Raw genomic sequence first — 21,348 nt, forward strand, 5'->3', positions numbered from 1 at the left:
ATAGATTTGTCAACCACATCAGCGACTCGTTGCTTTCTATAGCGTGTTTTTCCATATAGAACGCAGGGAAAGCTCCCACATCTGTTTCAGCTTTGTCGTCACTTTCCATTCACTTCTTTTCCACACGTCCCACGTGCTACCAGAATACGACGTGTGACGATCCCGTTGAATGTTCTGGTCATTGAAGGCACGAGTCTCTGTAGTCCCACGAGTGGATGTCATACAGTTTTTGATTTGGGAGCTAATTCCCAAAAATTGTTGTTCACCACTAAGAGTGAAACAAGTTCCCATCTTCACACAGATCTCTGTTGTATGTAGCTACGTCATTTCCAATACATGGATGTTTTTCCAAAATAAATTGCTGCACTTTGCCACAGCGAAGCATATGTCGTGAACACGACGTGAAAAATAATGCATTGGGTGTAAACTGGTCCATGCAGTAACAAAGAACGGGTTTGTTGTCTTGCCTTTCCTTCAGATTCAGCGATGAGCTTAATTTCTGACAATCCTGTCTCATGTTAGTGTCAATCTGTAACTATTTTAGTCATTTTGAATGATAAACCATCCAGCATTGTATCTGGTAAGCCTAGAACTCTCTTTCCCTTTAAACAAACTGTGATTCCATCAGTTCTCACTGCAGCCTTGTGGCCTTTAAAACTACTGAGAATCAAACTCATGGTGTGATAAATAGTTGATTACACAGGCCCTCGTAGCACCTAAAGAGTTGGCTCGGTTTTTGTATTGTTTCGACCACATTACAGCAAGTGTTTTGAAAGACAAAAAAAAAAAAAAAAGAAGCTCAGTAGGATGTGGTGTCAGCATTAAGCCAACACATTCATATTCTACAGTCCAGATTATTTAGTCTGCGATTGCACGAAGCTGTTTTAGTTCCATTTGTACAGTTGGTAAATCTGCAGCTTGAAATAAAACAGGAAGTCAAGTTAATGCTAAAGGAACATAAATTAGTAACGTGCATCTTGGCATTTCCAATGGGCATGGCTTTGTGCGTGAGACTGACTCAAACTAATAGAAAGACTCCACCGGTGCCACAGTGTGACTCATCGATGTGTTTTAACAGCGAACGAACAAAATGTGTCGGCCTATGGACACAAAACTCGTGCTCATAGGATGCATTCATGGCCTTTGTCTTTTCAAACACTTGTTGAAAAGTGGTCTGTTTCAGCCCCCATGCTGACACATCAGTATATGTAAAGTTGGCTAACAGCATGTCGTTCTGCTTTTATATCAAACATGACCTTCCAAACGCTTCTGATGCTGCAATCAAGGTGACTTAAAAACTGCAGCTGAGTGTACATATTCATGTTTGTCTTCACCCCACCCTTTCCTTTTGTCTTGTTGGGTTGCCTCTTTCTCATCATCTGTTTTGAACCCTGTTTTCGAGTAACGCAGAGTGGAAGGAAGTCAAAAGGGTGCCGTCGCACAACTCTGCTGAGGAAGTCACACCTTTGCAGTGAGGGACACTTTAGTCACAGCAGATAAAGGCTAAAGGGGGATCAGACGCACAATAAAGCCTGTCATTAGTTCCCAGGGTTCATTTTAGAGCTACTTTAAGGAAACCAACACGTGCAGAAATTAATATGGGGATTATAAAGATAATCCATAAGAATAATAACAAAAACACAGGTCGATTGAAGATTTAATTTGCAGTTAAAAAAGAGAACAAACAGAAAGTGAAACAGTCTCACAAGCTAAAGGTTTACTGAAACAGACGCTCTAAAAACAGGAAGATTTACGGTGCGAGTCGACATAACTGTGAGGTGTTTCGGTGTCTCTTTGTGGGAGAGTGTGTGTGTAGAAGGAAAGTGGAAGCCCGGTCTCTATTTGACCAAACAAAGGTAGGTGAGAGTCCAGTTTTCTTGGTTCAACACGGGCATAAACTATTTTGAGTCACTGTGGTAGGAAGAGCAGAGTGTCCCACTAGCTCTTCCGCCTCTCTGCTTCACCTTTGTTCTCCATTTCACACACCCTCTCTTCTGTCAACCGTGCCTCCCTCTCCCCTGCAGTAAAGGACCGGCCTGTTGTTTAATCTCTAACTGCCACAGCGTGTATTAAATACAAATCCATGACATGAATATATAAATAAACCAAAATCTTCCGACTTGTCCTCCTTCTAAAACAGCCAACTTGAAAAATGAATGCTCCACCTATAAATCTAACATAAAAAACCATCCCAGTATTCATATTCCTAAACCTGACCGTGTTTGGAATATTTGGACATACTGATATGAAATAAAGACATTTATTTTAAAAGAGCCCCTTGGAGGTTTTTTACATTTAAGTCTATACCTCATAAAGATCCACAGGGAATCCAGAAGCACTCCTACACGAGCAACATTTCGAAGTAAAGAGCATCAGGTCAAGCAGATTTCATGTTGTGGTTGCAAAACTTTGCTAGACACTAAGTTACCTCCCCTAATTCGAGATGTAGATGTAGACTCCAAAACATATACTGTTGTGGGAAAGTCATGATGGTGCGGTGTGGAAAGAATGAAAGAGACCCCAGTCCAAACCCTCAGTGGACTCATTGGTGAATTTTGCCATCCTTTAGTGGTTTTAGGAGTATCATAACTTCAGTTTTCAGGCAGTTTTTATCAGATTTAGACACCAGAAATACTCAGTCAGGATTAGGAAAAAATACATAAAGTTTGGGAAGTCCAATATTATCTAAAAAATGCCAAAATAACTTGATTTGCTCCTTAAAGGAGCAACCGTCCTCGGCAGGGGGACGCGTCATCAACCGTCCCCCTGCCGACTAAACAAGTTGGATTAACTAAAAGACGTTAATTGAACGGAACTTCTTTAGCTTTATGCGGTATGCTTCAAAACATCTGTCTTTCCTCAGCTCTAAGATAAAACAGATATACTGAATGCTGACTAGCTGACTAGACTTCCTGAAAAACGACATACAATGTTCTGAATTGTGTTCATAAAGTAACTGAAACACCCTGAGATCACCTTATGAGTGTCACTGTGTGGGATGTAGTGGCATCTAGTGGCTCAAATTGCAAATTTCAACCAACTGAACACGCCACATGAATACCAAAACCACTTCAGCTGCAAAAAATGTGCAAGGCCTTCTGTAGAGACAGCGTTTTGGCTGTCCATTCTTGACAGCTGGGAAAATAAATGGCTTGCTCTGAGGCAATGAAAATGCTGCATGTTTTCCTCTTCACCGAAAAAAAAAAGACACTCTTAGGTGAACCCAAGAGTCTGCGTCTGCTGTTGGTTTTCTTCCTCTGCTATGTTTAATCCGTGCCCCAATGTGTCTGTGTTTAAATACATGCTTGAATGAATGATTGCTCAACTGGTCGTTTTGTGAATTATTTATTAACCACAGCTGTAAAACTGAAATACTGTACAGGTTACACAGATGACTCTGCACAAACATTTCTGCACCATAATACTAGTTTATACAGTTTTACACTTTTTTTCGGTTTAAGTGTATTTTGAACAATATCTGTAGAGGAGCCCTGATCCAGCTCTCAATTTTTATATTTTGCTTACAAGTTGCCAGACTTTCTTGTAATCTTTTAAAGGGGGCCTGAGCAACAGTTCTCCAGGCTTTCTGAAGGTCTTCACGAGCTTTTTCCACTGATTTTCAGTCCAGTCCTTGTACCTGACCATTTACAGAGGAATGTGTGCCATTGGAATGTGTTTGTTAAGCCACAAACAAATCATTTAAGCATTAAAAAAGGCACCCCATTAAAGGGATGAACCATCTGCTGACCTCAACTAGGGATGTAGTGAGTCGTGGCGGGAATACTTCGAGGGCCTCCTCAATCCTACCGACACGCCTTCCGATGAAGAGGTAGAGTCGGGGAGCTCGGACGTGGGGCCTCCCATTTCTGGGGCTGAGGTTGCAGAGATGGTCAAAAAGCTCCCCGGTGGCAAGGGTGGATGAGGTCCGTCCCGAGTCCCTCAAGGCTCTGAATGCTGTAGGGCTGTCTTGGTTAACACACCTCTGCAGCATCTCGTGGACATCGGGGACAGTGCCTCTGGACTGGCAGATCGGGGTGGTGGTCCCAGAGGGCCGATACTCTCCCCACCATCCAGCTTAGAACTGAAGAAGTCTTTCAGATGAGAGATGAAACGTCTTCAAGATCGAAGAAGAAGTCCAGTTGCCCTCATTCGAGCTCTTATGATTACCATGACCTGGATGACTGAGAGTCTTCATCAACAAAAGAAGAAGAAGTCTGTATCATTTCATGACTTATTGTTGTGCTTTAACTTTTCATGTTGCCGTTTTGGCCCAGGTCTCCCTATGGGACTAACCTGGATAAATATGGGTTCAATTTAAAAAAAAAAAACAAAGAGTACATCAAAAAACGAACGCTTTAAATGCATAAATGAACTGATTTCACCAGAACAGGGCTGCATAGTTGGCCTCCTTTTTTTAGATTTTTTTTTAGACTTTATTAGACATGTCCTCTTTCATTCTCTTGCAGCTTCAGTCACTCTCTCGTCTTCTTCCTCTTCTACTTGGTCTTCCTCCTGGTCTTCCTCTCTGCTCTGTGGTGCAGTGGGTTTATTTCTTGAAGCAGCTGAAACATAGCAACACACAGCTTGACCATTGCTAATGTAGTGGGGAATCCATACTGCTAATGCGTGTTCTAACAACGTATCCAGTACCTTGTGCGTTCTGCTGAGCTTTAGTCCCTGAATAATAGAGCCAGAGGAAGGCTAGGACGAGGGCCAGGATTGGCAGGCACCTCAGGACATAGATGAGCACTTCTTCATTGGAAGCATCTGAAATTCCACCACATTTTAAAATGTTAGTGTCGGTATGTATCTCGGTGTAGGATTAGGACTGTCGTCATCACATATCAGCTTTGATCAAAAAGCGATCAAGACAGAAAAATAAAAGCAAAACTGTCAATAAACACGAGCTGGACCGACAAAGTTGTACGGGTCTTAGCAATTCTTGGACAAAACAATTTCCTTCAGAAAGTAAGACCTGCTTCAACCGTGCAACACGTTCGCTGAAGGGCTCGATTTCTCCAAACATAAGACAGATATGGGGACAGAAGCCGTAAAAATGTTCACCAAGAGAAGTTTTTATATTAATATCAAATATAGATATCAAACCAATAAGACAGTTCACAGCTGAGACTGCATGAGGCTGCTGTTGTTTTGTCACTTACCATCAGCAACGTGGTGATCTGTGTTGACGTCCGTGTTTTCTCTGGCTGTAACGGTGATGACTGTACCGCTACCCTCAACTGTAGTTAAACGTGGTATGTCTACAGTAACGCTACAGATGTATCTCCCTGAAGCCTCAAGTTTGATATTTGGTAAAGTCAAAGTTGAACAAGAATTTTGAGACTCTTGAGAGTTATTCCTGAAGGTCGTCTCCTTAATTTCTATTTGATTTTTCATCCATTTCACTTTGACCCTTATAAACTCCTTCGTCCAGCAGCAGTCGATGGTTGCTGTCTGCCCCTCTGTGACAGTGACATCAGGACTCTGGCTCACAACAAATGTGTCTGATGAAGCACCTGTAAAGAGACACAGAGGAAACGAATAAGGCAGGTCACCGAAACATATTGATGTTATCAGATTTCCGAGGCTAAACCAGAAGCTTTAAATAGCAGGTTTACACACAGACATTGTTTTAAACATATCATAGTGATACAAATGCAGTGTGTCGTGCGGTAGCTACTATGGTAGATGGTAGCTACTATGGTGGATCATACACAAGACTCTAATTTAGCATGATTTCACAAAAAAGTAAACCAGGAACTCAAAGCAGACAGCAAATGTGCCTTATGATGAGACACTGATACATCACGAGTTAGATTTGCATATCCATCAAATATCCTGCGTTACTTAAACACCAAACACACACAGGTGTGGCTGAGCTATATATGACAATATCTAACAATTTGATGGAATGTGGCGTTGTATATTCACATTAATTCCAAGGGCTTCAGCAGCAGTTCATTTGACCTTTCGGGTAAAACCGACCACAAAGATTTTCTTTTTTTTCTTTTTTTTAATTCCTCATCTTCTGGGAGGAATGACCATGAAAGCTATAAGAGTTACATTTCTAAAATATATCTAAAAACAGCATCAACATTAACAGCTGTTTTGCAGCTTGATCTTCTACGCTGATAGAAGCAGTTTAAAGTTCCATCAATCGCAAAAGAGTTTGAATGTTTTTGTCACAGTTGTGTGGCTGAAAGTTCTTTGGAAACTGATATTAAGACTTCAGATCTTTTTTTTCTCAGCTCGTAGTAACCTTTGCCTCCCTTTATGTTCAACATAGGTTCTCAGCATGAGATTAACAGCTTCCCGTGTGCTTTTGGTTGATGAAGGCAGTGTAGCTGAAGTACATCATCTACTCATTATTTGTTCCTTTGTTCCTCCCGTCAGAACCAAAAATATTAACAAGTAATACGAACTTAATTAATTTCGATTTCCAAAAAGCAAAGTATCTGGCATCAGGATGATGTAGAACCTGAAAACCAGGTTTTACTAAATTGAAATAAATACTTCATAATATTAGATATTCCATTGTTGCTTTTATTTGTATCGGCAGTTTTGTCATTTTTTTGCTCTCTCTTGTGAAATCTTTGCACAAAATTTGACAATATTGCCCCCAAAAAACGTGACAATACAACATTACACGAGCTGGAAATGAGTTCTTCAGTCCCGTAAAACTTTTCACTGTTTCTCCCTTTATGCTAGATGGCATTTTTTTTAAAAGCTGACAATTATTTATCAAAACCAAAAAGGGGATTTTCTACCCTTTGACCTGTTTCTATTATTGTAAGACGAACATCCCCTTTTTGATCCCTCAGAAATCTAGATGTTGCATGAACGTGAAATATCTGAAATTCATTCCGTCTTTACTCACCCTGAGATGAACAGACCCAGAGAAGCACGAGAAGCAGCCTGCTCAGTGGAAGCTTCATCCTTTTCTCTCTGTCGCAAATACCGATGCCTGTGCCTTTGGCTTAACTGACATCTCACACATGTTGTACATACAAAGGGTTTTCAAAGATTTTTGAAGAGAAATATATAAAACCACTGCGCTGCTTCTGTTCCTTCCTGCAGATGAGTTGCTGGCGGCTAAAGCTTCGCTCGTGAGGTGGCACGCAACTAATGTCCTTCCCTCTCTGAATTCATTATGATGACTGAAAGGATACTTCTTGTTGCTCGCTGAGGAACTCATTTCCCTTTGTTAAGATGAAAAATCGGAACAACATTTGTTATGGCAGATAGCGATTAAATAGAGGTTTATATTTACTTACTTTTAGGTGATTTAGTGCTTTTGTACCTTTGAACAGTCTAGTGTTAGGCCAGACCACGCGCTCACGCAGCTAACCAGCAAAGGCTTATCAAAAGCAAGTAGGTAACAACCCCCATTCCAAAGAAGTTGGGAGGCTGTGTAAAATATAAATAAAAACAGAATGAAGGGATATGACAATGTCATGAACCAAAATTTTATTCGCGATAAAAGGTGAGATATATTTGCGATGGCAGCAACACCTCTCCAAAAGTTTGGGACAAAGACTAAAAAAGAAACAGCGAGAGGAACGTGCTGCAGCTAATTAGGCTACAGGTCAGTAACGTGAATGGGTCGCGAGAGAGCACCTTAGATCGGAAGTGAAGATGGGCATTGGTTGAGGGATCTGCAAAAAAACTGCATCTACAATTGTGGAAGAGTTTTCAGAATAATGTTCCTCGTCTAAAATTGTGTCTTCTTTGGGACAAAGTGTTAGACAAATATCATGAGGTTATACTGTAAGAAAAGAAGTACTGTGTGGAAGAATGTTTTACGGTGTTGGAAGATTAAGGGGCACTGTGTGCTGGGGGAGGCCTTCTCCTATCTGGATAGTTTAACCTTGGATGCTGAAGAAAGCCTCCTAGTTCTATCCTCTGTTCTATCTTCGTCTTATATGACGCTGGGATCTTTACTACACTGTACTCGTCTAACATAGAATTTCTCATAACTTTGTGCGGCTCATGTTTTTGTAGTAGAAAGCATAAATGGCAGAAGTGTCATTTTAGAATCCAGACAACCCTGCGTCAGCTCTGCGATACGTTGCGCAGACTCGTCTCCTTGCTGCAAGATTAAACCTTTGTGTTCACTGACTCCAGCGACTCTGAGCCTCATTTGGGAGAATTTTCTTAACAACTTGGTCCTTCGAGCCGGATCTCAACATCCTTTCTGTCGTCCAAGATTGGACAAATAAAACTGTATTTAATTAACTAAGACCTGTAAAGCCAGTGAAGTTAAATAAAACTGTATTTAACTAAGACCTGTAAAGCCAGTGAAGTTAAATAAAACTGTATTTAATTAACTAAGACCTGTAAAGCCAGTGAAGTTAAATAAAACTGTATTTAACTAAGACCTGTAAAGCCAGTGAAGTTAAATAAAACTGTATTTAATTAACTAAGACCTGTAAAGCCAGTGAAGTTAAATAAAACTGTATTTAACTAAGACCTGTAAAGCCAGTGAAGTTAAATAAAACTGTATTTAACTAAGACCTGTAAAGCCAGTGAAGTTAAATAAAACTGTATTTAATTAACTAAGACCTGTAAAGCCAGTGAAGTTAAATAAAACTGTATTTAACTAAGACCTGTAAAGCCAGTGAAGTTAAATAAAACTGTATTTAACTAAGACCTGTAAAGCCAGTGAAGTTAAATAAAACTGTATTTAACTAAGACCTATTGTGAGGGACCGAGCTGGTCAAACATGAGGACACAGAAATAATTTAAGGAAAATGGGTTTATTCCCAAAAATAACAAAACCACAAACAATAGTTTACAGGGCCCTTAAAAGAGGTCAAATAAGGAAACTAAATTCAAAGACAAAAATCAAGATTTTAACATAACCTTAAGCTAACAGTTCAAAAACAAACAAAACTGACCTCACACACAACAAACAAAGGGGACTTAAATGTTGGCTGATCAGACCATGACACACTGAGGAAGAGGGAAGGGTAACATCAACACAAATTTAACTAACGAAAGTAAATAAACACAGTTAGCTCAAGAATCAACTTAAATGCCTAATAACTAAACCAAGTTAACAAAAATAAACAAATCACAAAAGCAAAAAGAACTAATGCAGAAATTAAAAGACTCCATAGTCTTCCCCTCTAGTTGGTATCACCCAATCAATCTGGGAGCCCAGTCCAGGCAACTGTGTGGCTGCAGGTGTGGCCATCACACCTATAAAGCCAGAAGTTAAATAAAACTGTATTTAACTAAGACCTATAAAGCCAGTGAAGTTAAAACTGTGTTTAATTAAGCCAGTGAAGTGAAATATTAATGTGTAATATTCGACCAAGACCTGCAGGACCAGTGAAGTTAGTAATATAAATGTGTAATACTTGCCTAAGACCTATAAAGCCAGTGCAGTTAAATAAAACTGTATTTAACTAAGACCTATAAAGCCAGTGAAGTTAAATAAAACTGTATTTAACTAAGACCTATAAAGCCAGTGCAGTTAAATAAAACTGTATTTAACTAAGACCTATATAGCCAGTGCAGTTAAATAAAACTGTATTTAACTAAGACCTATAAAGCCAGTGCAGTTAAATAAAACTGTATTTAACTAAGACCTATATAGCCAGTGCAGTTAAATAAAACTGTATTTAACTAAGACCTGTAAAGCCAGTGAAGTTAAATAAAACTGTATTTTAGTAAGACCTATAAAGCCAGTGCAGTTAAATAAAACTGTATTTAACTAAGACCTGTAAAGCCAGTGCAGTTAAATAAAACTGTATTTAACTAAGACCTGTAAAGCCAGTGAAGTTAAATAAAACTGTATTTAACTAAGACCTATAAAGCCAGTGAAGTTAAATAAAACTGTATTTAACTAAGACCTATAAAGCCAGTGCAGTTAAATAAAACTGTATTACTCTACTGTATCAGTAGAAAGTGATCTCCTACAAATAGTTAACAGCTCACTGGCATCAGGCATTTTTCCCAAGTCACTAAAGACAGCGGCCATTAAGCCACTCCTAAAGAAGAGAACTCTAGACGCCTCTATGATGAGCACTAACAGACCTGTCTCTAATCTCTCTTTTATATCTAAGATTATTGAGAAAGTTGTATTTAGCTCAACGACTTTCTGAATGAAAGTGGAAGTCTTGATAACTTTCAATCAGCCTTCAGACGTCATCACAGCACTGAAACAGCTCTGGTCAAAGTGTTAAACGACAACAGGTTGAATACTGATTCTGGTAATGTTTCAGTCCTGGTTCTGTTGGACCTCAGCGCTGCGTTTGATGCTGTAGATCACAGAATCCTGTTGCACAGGCTGGAAAACTGGGTTGGACTTTCTGGAGCGAGACTTATCTTAACACAAAGCTTATTTAAAGGTGTCATATTGTGCTCTTTTGAAGAATTTGACACAATTTTCGGAGGTCTTTTTGAGATGTCAGATGAGACAGGCTTTGTGGATTTAAGCTCAGTGGCCTGACCAAACCATAGAAGTACATCAGTTTGAAGTGGACTCAAGCAACTGCTGGAGAGGTATCTGAGAGAGATATCAGTGAAGGGTTACTTTCTGCATGTTTCTACATACAGGACACAGTCTATCAGTGTTCCTGAGGACATACTGTGTTAACATTTCTCTCATCTGAAGTTCAGGCACTGAGAGTTGGAACTGATTCCTCTTTGTGGCTCTGTTTCTTAAGTCCAGTATTAAACTGGTTCAAGTTGTTAAAACAGTCTTTAGCTAACCCTTGCTGAAACATTACTCTCATTTTGTAAAGTTTATCCGTTGGGCTCTTATAGCGTCTGAAGCTGGTGGTAGATGGATGCATGCTCCTCAGTACAGCTGACAACAGAACATTTCCACCAGAAGCTGGCTTCATCGGTCTAGCGGGGTGGATGTGAGGTCGAGGCTTTGCAGAAGAGGCGGAGTAAATTTCAGGCATGATGTACTTTTGAAAGAGAAAATCTAAGTGGCTCGTTAAATGAGAAAAAAACAAAGAGGAGCTAAAAGAAATGCCAGGGTTGTATATTTGAGAAGTTTTACACTTGCTGGCGACTTCAGACACCCTAATATATGCTCCCCCAGAAGAGAAAAATGGGATTTTTCCTAGTATGTCCCCTTTAAAATGGACAAAGGCATCGTGGAGGTGGAAAACTGTTCTGTGTCAAAGTCAAAATTTGAAATTCTCTTTGAAAAACATAGATGCCACGTCCTCCGGACCAGAGGAGAGGGAACATGCAACCCTTTATCGACGCTCAGTTCAAACGCCTTCATCTCTGATGGTATGGAGGTGCATTAGTGCCTGTGGAACTGCCTCCGGAAAGGTAAAACTTTGGCCAATTGGACATTAAGGTCAAATGGAAACTTGTTTGACCTCAACAAACTCTAAGGCTACCTTAACACGGAAACGATCTGAAACCAAAACGCAAAATTGGCATTTCGTTTTCACTTTTAAATCTGCATTTAGACGAGCGTTTTAGGGTGAAAATCTGCGTGCATAAGTAAACGCAAAAGTGTGTGACGTTTCATATTTATCGCTGCAGTAAACACGCCAGATGGCTAGGTGGCAACACTACCAAGACCAAGTCTTTCTAGCCTACTTTCTATGTGACGAGAAACGCAGTTTTGCGTTTTCATCTTTTACACAGTGGCGCGACCGTGGAGCGTTTTCAAGAATTCCACTCTGGAGGGCGGTTTCACTTTGTTGCGTTTTCATGCCCCCAAAACGCCGTTACCATCTAAACGATATAGTGCATCCGCAAAAAGGTTTTGCGTTTTTAACCCGTTTTCGTTTCCGTGTAAAGTGCCCCTAAAAATAAAGTGACTTCACACCAAAGCTTACAGTTCAGGGGAGCCAAGAACCTACAGTGGCCCAGAGGGGTCAACACAACACAAAAACTGCAACACAAATTCAAAAGTTGCAACACAACACATAAGCCACAATGGAAGTTAGGCTACAACGGAAGTGAGCAGCATATGGGACATCATATGGTGTTGTGGCTTTTGTGTTGCAAAAGGAAACAGTTTGGACACACTCACACAGTCGAGGTTGCCACCCGTCCCTTGAAATACGGAATCGTCCCTTATTTGGCAACAAATTAATTAATAAATAAATAAATATATATATATATATATATATATATATATATATATATATATATATATATATATATATATATAGATATATATATATATATATATATATATATATATATATATATATTTATACACGTATGGTCATAGCCCGGGCCAGACGGGCCATGGTGGGCGTCCCTTATTTTCATTTCTGAAAGGTGGAAACCCTAGAAGAGGCGCAAGCCAGTATCACAAGACACAACCAATTCAGAAATTCAGTGGAGCCTTTTAGCATGTTGTAACTCGCTTATTTTTTAATCCTGCTCCTTTCGGGTTGCCACCACATTGTGAAGCACCCACATTATTCCAATGGCCAATACCAAGCAACAGACAAAGTTCACAACATGTGAACATATATGGAGAAGAGAGCTGACGGCAGGAGCTGTCGGATCGCTAGCTAGCTCTCTAAGCTAGCTCTCTAAGCTAGTTAGCAAAAACTAATTGCAGGCTCGCTCTTGGACGGTTCACCTTTTTTTTTTTTTTAATACCCCTGAGAGACACTCCACGAGCCTGAAAAAGCCCTTTAATTAAAAAAAAAAAAGCTGTATTTATTTTTGATAGAATTTTCTTTCTCCCACCGACTAACTCTTTGTTCCCTCATGTAGCCTATAGTTAACAGCTAAAAATAAAAAATAAATCATCTGTATTTCAACGTAATCTAAAGAGATTCTTGAGAAAATTTAACTGATAGATTCTATACACAAATACAGTGTTAGAAAAAGAGAATCGATGTACCCCACTGTGCCCCGAGGCGGTTTAGTGCTACAGGGAACTGTCAGGGATGCTGAAGGAGTGCACTTCAAGCTCACTTTTTTGGGATAAAGAGGAATGGAAGTATTGCACTTACACATGCAAAGCAGATTCTCTCACACAGTACTTTACATTGTGGGTAAAATCAGCCTATCTAACGGGGCTATTTAACGGAAATGGCCTCATGCTCTGCTTTGGACTGTCAAAAAACAGGAAGACCCTCAACCACAAAACTTTAAACTCATAGCTGACGTGGTTTGTGGCATCTAAACAGACAAAAAGAACATCTGCTAATTCACAGACTATTCTATGACTGCGCTTCACTCCTGTCGATCAGTTTATCTTAAATGCATTGCCCGTTTGGGTTCTCAGTTGTTTTCAAAAGCCGTGTTAAAAAACGAGGCCGCTCTCTTGTACACAATCAGGCTTTGAACATCTTCCTACAGTGTCTTTTTGTTTTTAGTGCAGTAACAGTCATACTGTTTTATTTCTGAGTCATATGAGACCCTGTTTAGCATACTCAGTACCATTCACATATCTATGTTTGAAAAATTCTTAGTTTCCGGCACACAGCTGTTTGCTTGATTAAGCATTCCTGCAGAAAACTTTTCCTCGTGCAATTTTCACAAATTGATGAGAAATTGTGTTATTATAAATGTGACTTTTTTTTTAACTTTTTCTGTTCACAAATGTTAAGCAGCTTATGCTTTGTTATGAATACGTGCACTGTTTTTGTTCGCCTAAATACAAGGAAGAGATTACGGTCTCAGCACGTCCATATGGCCCAATCACATTGTATTATATGCTAATTATGACTCAGCAAGCATTTTCAATTCAAACACCTATTGATTTTCCAAATTCAAGAGCATGGATTTTCACATGGTATATATTTAACTGGATCGCAGCTCGTTTTAGTCATGTAGACGTTTTTTTTGAGCTAGTACGAGTTGCATTACGCTGTGAACAGAAGTTGGTATGTGTTTATAGTGCAAGATTTACAATATTCTTATTTCAAAATGCTTTAAAACGCATATTGACAGACTGTACTCAAGTTCACTTTGATGAAATTAACATTTTTCGAGTTACAGTGAAATGCACAACAGTATATGGCACGTTCTGCAGTGTCTGCAGTGTTCCTGTGTTGTTATGTGCGAGGTCTGTGTACATCAAAGTTTTTAACCACAATGTTTTTGATCGACTCTTCTTCGGGATTAAATACAGAGCTTGGGGGTGGTCTGTGGTGTAGTGGGTTAAGCAGACACCCCATGTACGTAGGCTATAGTCCTCACTGCAGCTGGCCCCAGTTCAAATCCTACATCGGACGGCCCTTTGCTGCATGTCTTTCCCCCTCTCTCTGCCCCCTGCTTCCTGTCTCTCTTGAACTGTCCTGTCCATTAAAGGCTTAAAAGGCCAAAAAAATAAAAATTGAAAAAAAATACAGAGTTTGTGATTTGATAGAAGTTGTGAAACATGTTACGCTCATCTGGTTTTCTTTCTCTTCGGTCCTAGATTTTGAATCAGCGTGAAGTGAATGTTGGATTTATATTTCAAAATGACCCATGCTACACTGTAATAAACTGCCCTTAAGTTCTCTACATTTGATAAAATGTGCACTGTGTCCAGCTGTATATACATATATATCTATATCTGTCAAATGTTGGTTTGATTTAGCTGGAAACTGCCAAAGAAGACATGACATTTACACCTACTTTTCTCAGGAAACATTAGTTGGGGTAAAACTGGCACAGGAAATGATCACTTACTAATATTAATTACTGGTGAATGAGTCACACCTTGGGATAAGACTTTCACCCACCACTTCCCCCTGCACTCTTAGTGAGTTATTAACTCAGATATTGGCTCTGGTGAGAAAAAGTGTCGAGGAGAATAAAAACTGCTTGCATTTTCAAATGTTCACATCACTGTCTGAGATGACACAACGGTGTCAGCCCATGTCTGTTAGCTTCAATCCGAAAGAGTGTAAACATCCTGCAATACATCTGTGAATAATACAAGTTAAACTGTGTACATAACAGAGGAGCTGCAGGCTGCAATCACAACGTGTTAAAGTAACCCAGACCATCTTTGCAATAGCCGGGGGAGGTTTAGAATTAAGAAATTCTGAGAGATCCAGCCTTTACTGCCATCTAGTGACTGATTTTTTAACTTTGTAATGCTCAAAAAACAAGATTTAAAAAAAAAAATTTTATTACCCTTTTGAAACCCTAAGGCATTATCCCTTATTATAGGGTAAGCCATTCGCTCAAGTCACGTGCGGCTAACGGGATTTCCTCACATAATGAACCCGTAGACCTGCAAGGTGAAACAAAATACCATTTTAATTATTTGATGAGGGGTCGACTCTTTTGTACGAGGGGGTCAGCACCGATTGCCTAAAACGCAGCTCCTCTCTGGCTGCAGGCATTCGTTTCAGATTGATTTCACTGTAAATGCAACGGCGCCGTTGATTAATCACCGCCACACTCGTCAGACTCTGCAGCGACAGCACACTGTAACCGCTGTTGTTTGTCTGGTCAGCTCCTGTCTTTGTGCAACATCTGTTCCTTTTCAGTGTCCTTATCATCTCACACGCCGTGTGTGTAACCCACTCACTGACCACACCTGGTTGTAAATACTACGCCTTGTTGATATCTCTGTATATAGTGTCTCTATGTATCTATGTATCAAGTGTATTTTAAATGTTGTATTCAGTGTTTATTACTATACATTTCTTTGCACATTTGAAATCTGTATTTATATACCGCTTCAGTTTTCCCACAGGGGTAGATAAAGTCCTGTCTTACATAATGCGCATTCCAGTGTTATTCTCTTCCACAAACCAGGACAAAGACCAAGAAAGCAGAAACAAGCATTTATCGGTGTGGATTTCCCCTGAAATTTCCATCTTTACCACATCATACTGGACAAACACTACTCTGGTATGTTCATTTGTATCTGCGTTACTACAGTCCTGGCTGCTATGTTCTGTAGAAGTAAGAGAAATTCTCCTATACTTGAATTCCAGTCGCCCCAGTTGCCATACACAGTTAATGATTGATCGTCGAAACGGTAATAATTTCGATTATTATAGGAGGTTTTCCGGAAAGCTTAGTGCCCCTTATTGCTGGCATCTTAGTTTTTTATTTCCATCAGTAGATGCTAAGTTTATAGTCTATTGTCTACTGTTAATATGAGCAATAATACTGTGAATTTGTTCTGATTTAAAGTAAAGTAAAGTAAAGGAAATGTTTTTTTACTCACTCCAAGATGAACAGACACAGTAAGACGAGAGAATCAAATCTCAGCAGAAGCTTCATCATTTCACAATGATTCACCACTGAGTACTCGAGTACTGGTCCTTTTAGTGACAGGCAATAACCACACGCAATAGAATTTCAAACGGGCGTCATATTCATAAGGGTTTCAAACATTTTTAAAGGACAATGTGTTATAAACCTTATCCTGTTTGTTCCACGACTGATGAGCTGAATGCAGCTATGGGCTCTCTTCGGCAGTCAGAAATTCTTCACTGTCACTGTGTCACATTACCTGTCAGGGTGACGCTCGGCCTCCCCATCAGTTTCCATTCGTCACTGATCCAGGGGATAAACAACCGAATGATACAGTTTTTTTCTGGCCTTCACCTCAGTGATCAGCACTTCATTCTCACTCTCTGTGAACGTACTCTGCATGTGCGCCCAAGTTTCACATTCGCTGGGATTTATAAAAGGAAATGTGCGCAGGATCAAGCACGCCTACTCAGTTTAGTGATAACTGTCATAGCAATAAAACCAGCATCTATTAATTATCCTTTGAAAGGAAGTTTTTATTTGAATTCTCCGTCATGCAAAGCAGATTATCTCGTCGAGACTCTGCCGTTTACAGAGTGGCCGCTGCAGTCAACGTGCTTCGTGTTCTATTTTTCTGCCAGTTCTACTAAACGGAAGTTGCCTCATGTTCAGTTTGGACGACGAGTGTGATATTAGAAAAAAAAAACAAAAAAAAACAGGAAGACCCTCAGCCACAGACCTTTACCCTCTTAGCTGACATGCAGGCCCACATTAGTCCTCCTTGCTGTAGGCACACGGTGTCTCATCAGGCAAATAAAAACAGCTGCTGAGCCACAGGTTAATCCATGAACGCTGCTTACTCCTTTTGGTAACTGCCACCACTTTTGGGGTTCTGAATCATGGATTAAAAATTGATGTTCTGTTTTACTTAATCAGTCTGGGAAGATCTAGCAGAGCTCTTTCATACACTGTATCCATGTGTACCAAATGCTGCATCGGTTCCTGTATAAAATTGTGAATTCAAACAGCCACTCTATGAATTTCCTGATGACACGCACAGTTTTTGCGTTGTATTAGAAACAGTGAGACATATAAGTCCACGTCCCTCCATATAGCTCAGCCCAACTGTATTTATAACTCGTTGTCACTCTAAGCGCAACTTGGAACCTTTACTTGCCGTATAACATGCGTTTATGTTTTAAAGAAGCACTTGAGAGTTTGGCAAGTCTCATATAACTGTACTTACTTCAATGCCGCTGCTTTGCTTGTGAATTATGGCCACTGCGTGTGTTTGACGTGACTTTGATACCTATGGCTGGCTTTGGCACCTTGTCTTCAAAGCTTAGTTCAACTGTCAGAAATCTGGGAGTGACCTTTGAAAGTCATCTGAGGTTGGACAAACAAATTAACAATGTCGTCAGGACTAGTGTTTTCCAGTTGCGTCTCCTGGCCAAAGTTAAAATGTTTTTAAGTTGTCATGACGTTGAGAAAGCCATCCATGCCCTAATAAGTCCAAGGTCAGACTATTGCAATGCACTTTATGTCGGCGTCTCCCAGTCTTCTCTCAGCCGCCTTCAGCTGGTGCAGAACGCTGCTGCCCGTCTTTTAACCAACACTAAAACATCACTCCTGTTCTTAACTCCCTCCATTGGCTTCCTGTCCTTTATAGAATTGATTTGAAACTTTTAATGTTTGTTTTTAAAGCTCTTAACGGCCTCGCCCCATCATATTTATCTGAGCTTTTAACAGTCCGCAATCCTGGTAGAGCTCTGAGGTCAACAAATCAGTTTTTGCTGGAAGTGCCCAGGTCAGAATACAAACCCTGGGGTGACCGAGCCTTTTCTGTCGCTGCCCCCAGGCTCTGGAATAAGCTCCCCGTTAAGCTACGTCTTATTTCTGACCTGGGCCTCTTCAAATCTAGGCTAAAAACCTACTTATTTAGGATTGCTTTTAATACCCAGTAGTATGATGACACTTTAATCTTATTTGATTTTGTTGTATTTTATTGCTTTAACTGTTCTTTTATTGTTTTTATTTGTTTTTAACTTATTCTTCTCTTTATTTATTACCTGCTGTAAAGCACTTTGGTACACTGTAACGATTGTCTGTAAAGGGCTGTATAAATAAAATACATTTACTTCTCTGAGGAAGCATTAATTGGAGTAAAAAACTGCATAGGAAACGATCAGTCACTCACATTCATGACTCGGGATATGTGTTAACATCCTTACATCAACCACTTTGCCCCTGTGCTCCTCACAGTGACTCACGGCTGTCACGCACACGCTGGCTCCGCCTCGGAAAAGCATTTCACAGAATGCATCCTGCATTTGCCCTTTTGACCAAATTAGTCCATTTCAACGCATTCTCGAATTAAACTGCTCTTTTCCGTGGTTCGAGAAATCCTCGCTTAGATTTTGATGGTCAATATTTTCATGTGGGTGAGGAATGATTTATGTTAGAGCAAGGAGGAACACAGGAAACAGCGTGACGTCACCTTTCACAAAAAACATCTGCAGCACACCGCAGTCCGTCCAAAGACTGTGGAGTGATATCTGTAACTTTATCGCTAACAATATTGATAATGAGTTTCATTTATTTTTGGAGGAGTGTATTGTTTGGGCTCCCTGACTTTAACAGAACCACAGAAAAAGCCAACATAACTTTTATTATCAACCTCATCATTTTAATGGCTAAATTTCATATCCATAAATGTAAATTTATGTGACAAATACCACCTTTTCTTGCCTTTCTCGGTGAGCTCAGGCAGTACATGACCTCCATTAAATTCTCAAACAACCAGAAAGCGATTAAGACTGTTGATTTCTGTGAATAGTTGAATATTTTCATGTGGCCTCTTTTATTCCCTGGCGTATGATGTAGAAATGTTTTTTAGTGTAATGCAAATAAATGAATAAAATTTAAAAAAATTAAAAAAGTACACTGCAGTCCAATTGGACTGTCTTAAAGGGATAGTTTGCCTCTTTTGACATGAATCTGTATGACATCCCGTATTAGCAATACCATTTATTAAATTTGACTTACCCCCTGCTGCCCCCTGTGAGCTGAGTTCCAGCCGCGTTGACGAAGGTAGTCCGGCTAGTTGGCTGGGGCCACAAAAATAAAGCGTTTTGCTTCTCAAAACAATATGCGTTCAAAAGAGTAATACATTTGCATCACAAAATTGTTGATCCAGAAAAAGTCAGACCTCACAATCGCTTGGCGCTATTTTCTCTCTACCTTCATATCAATGCGTGCAGCCACCTGCCGATAGCTGCACCTGTTACGGTGTTTACTGCTCGTAAGCAGGGGACTGCTCAGTCTGCACTTCGGTCTGCACGGTCTACACAGCCCGTAGTGATACGAAGGTAGAGAGAAAATAGGGCCAAGCGATTGTGAGGTCTGACTTTTTCCGGATGAACGATTTTGTGATGCAAATGTATTACTCTTTTGAACGCATATTGTTTTGAGAAGCAAAACGCTTTATTTTTGTGGCCCTAGCAAACTAGCCGGACTACCTTTGTCAACGCCAAAACGAGGCTGGAACTCGGCTCACAGGACGCAGCAGGGGGTAAGTCAATGTTCATAAATGATATAGCTAGTATGGGATGTCATACAGCTTCATGTCAAAAGAGGCGAACTATCCCTTTAAGACAGTTCCACTTGCAAGTTTCATTTTGCCTGATTGTTGGCGCAACTCGACCCACCTCCGAGCTCCGCAAAGGTCCTCATCAGGGTCGGTGCTAAAGCCAAACGAGATGGTTTTACGATACATTTGCTCTTCATATCACAGAGTGGGGCCGGGGTTTGATAGTGAGCACTCACAGTTTGAAAATACAACTTTTGCTGCCATCTAGCGAATGATGTTCTTCTGCCTTACAGGACAACAGCAGAATGAAGCTGAAACAGAGGCACAATCACACACACCGCTCGCCACGGTCTGTTTGTTGTAACAGCTTCGGATTCAGCTGTGTGCACAGTGGCTGTCTCTGTGGTCAGGGTGGGTTTCCAGAGACCACTCGACACAACACTTCAGATAACACGGCGGTTGTGAAATTTCGCAGTGTCCAGAAGAAGAGCTTGAACTTTCTTATTAACACAGAATAGATTCTAAAAGCCTGCTGACGGTTTACAAATCCCAGAACGGTTTAGGGCCAAAATACATCTGTGAAATGTTCAGAGAATATAATCCCAGCAGAGCTCTTAGATCCAAGGACTCAGGTCAGCTGGTCCAGTCCAGAGTCCAGACTAAAGATGGAGAAGCAGCATTTAGCTGTTATGCTGCAAACAAGTGGAACAAACTGCCAGTAGAGATTAACCTTTCACCAAATGTAGACATTTTTAAATCCAGGTTAAAAACATTTCTTTTCTCATGTGCATGAAATCTGCACAGTATCTTTTAATTTATCTGGACAGTTGCTTGTTTTTAAATTTATTTAAATTATCATATTTGTTTCTCTTTATATTCTTGTATGTATCTTTAATGCTTCTTACACTTCCTGCTGCAATGCTTTTATTTTATGTGAAGCACTTTGAATTGTTTTGTACATGAAATGTGCTATACAAATAAATTTGATTTGATTTGATTTCCAATAAACGAGACACATTGTTTTTGTCATAAATGCGTAACACTGAGCGTGCATGAGGCGACTTATGGAGAGAATGCGTAACTGTCGCAACTCATGACGTGTGTCAGGGTGGTAAAGCTGTGGCAGCGTTGCTAGAGACTCTTATCTGGGTCGACATAACCAAAATCGTCTCATTTTACGTGTTCGGTTCACACTGTGGTTACTGTTCATCGAAAATATGTGCGATCACACAAAAAAACTGAATTAGAATCAAAGATTTACATTGAGCTTTTTTTCTATTAATCCTATCATTCAGGAATCATTGATTAAATCTCACAATCCCCGAGATTTATTCTATAACCTCTCAAAGTGTGCTCACCCTTAAGTTTTAAATACCCAACGAACTGTTTGTTTGTTTGTTTGTTTTATTCAGTCACACAGTATACAACAAATGTGTTCAGTACAGTCATAGCATTTTTTAAGTGACTGAAAAGGCACAGGCTGAAGCGTAATGCTTATATTTAAGCCTGTGGATTGACAGTGTCACCAACATTTAGACTTTTTTTGTGTCCACAGACCATGTGCCCGTGGCCTGTGGACACCTTCTGTCTGGTGAAAGAAACCACAAAAG

At 40.0% G+C, this 21,348-nt stretch overlaps 1 protein-coding gene across 2 annotated transcripts; it reads right to left on the reverse strand.

Annotated features, from left to right (window-relative positions):
- Window positions 1–3,401: 3,401 nt before the first annotated feature.
- Window positions 3,402–7,103, reverse strand: LOC142368934 (uncharacterized). Of its 2 annotated transcripts, XR_012767460.1 has the most exons (5): window positions 6,878–7,103; window positions 5,163–5,516; window positions 4,651–4,767; window positions 3,749–4,562; window positions 3,402–3,637 (listed from the first exon to the last, which is right to left on the reverse strand). XR_012767460.1 is itself a non-coding variant. In XM_075451146.1 (4 exons), the coding sequence occupies exons 1-4, from the start codon at window positions 6,933–6,935 to the stop codon at window positions 4,453–4,455; spliced, it is 639 nt and encodes a 212-aa protein (XP_075307261.1). In that variant the 5' UTR covers window positions 6,936–7,103; the 3' UTR covers window positions 3,402–4,452. The 2 variants fall into 2 exon arrangements, 1 of the variants encoding a protein (XP_075307261.1); XM_075451146.1 differs by having other exon boundaries at window positions 3,402–4,562.
- Between the last annotated feature and the right edge of the window lie 14,245 nt (window positions 7,104–21,348).

The sequence above is a fragment of the Odontesthes bonariensis genome, chromosome 19, assembly GCF_027942865.1.
Source record: "Odontesthes bonariensis isolate fOdoBon6 chromosome 19, fOdoBon6.hap1, whole genome shotgun sequence".
In the NCBI taxonomy this organism is placed as follows: domain Eukaryota; kingdom Metazoa; phylum Chordata; class Actinopteri; order Atheriniformes; family Atherinopsidae; genus Odontesthes; species Odontesthes bonariensis.

Bases quoted from the DNA above. Each gene is read 5' to 3' on its own strand.
- LOC142368934 (XM_075451146.1), bottom strand. From the start codon at position 6,935: ATGAAGCTTCCACTGAGCAGGCTGCTTCTCGTGCTTCTCTGGGTCTGT. The intron at 5,517-6,877 runs GTGAGTAAAGAC...GTCTCTTTACAG, and splicing joins CTGGGTCTGTTCATCTCAGG to GTGCTTCATCAGACACATTT. The intron at 4,563-4,650 runs GTACTGGATACG...GCTATGTTTCAG, and splicing joins AGCTCAGCAGAACGCACAAG to CTGCTTCAAGAAATAAACCC.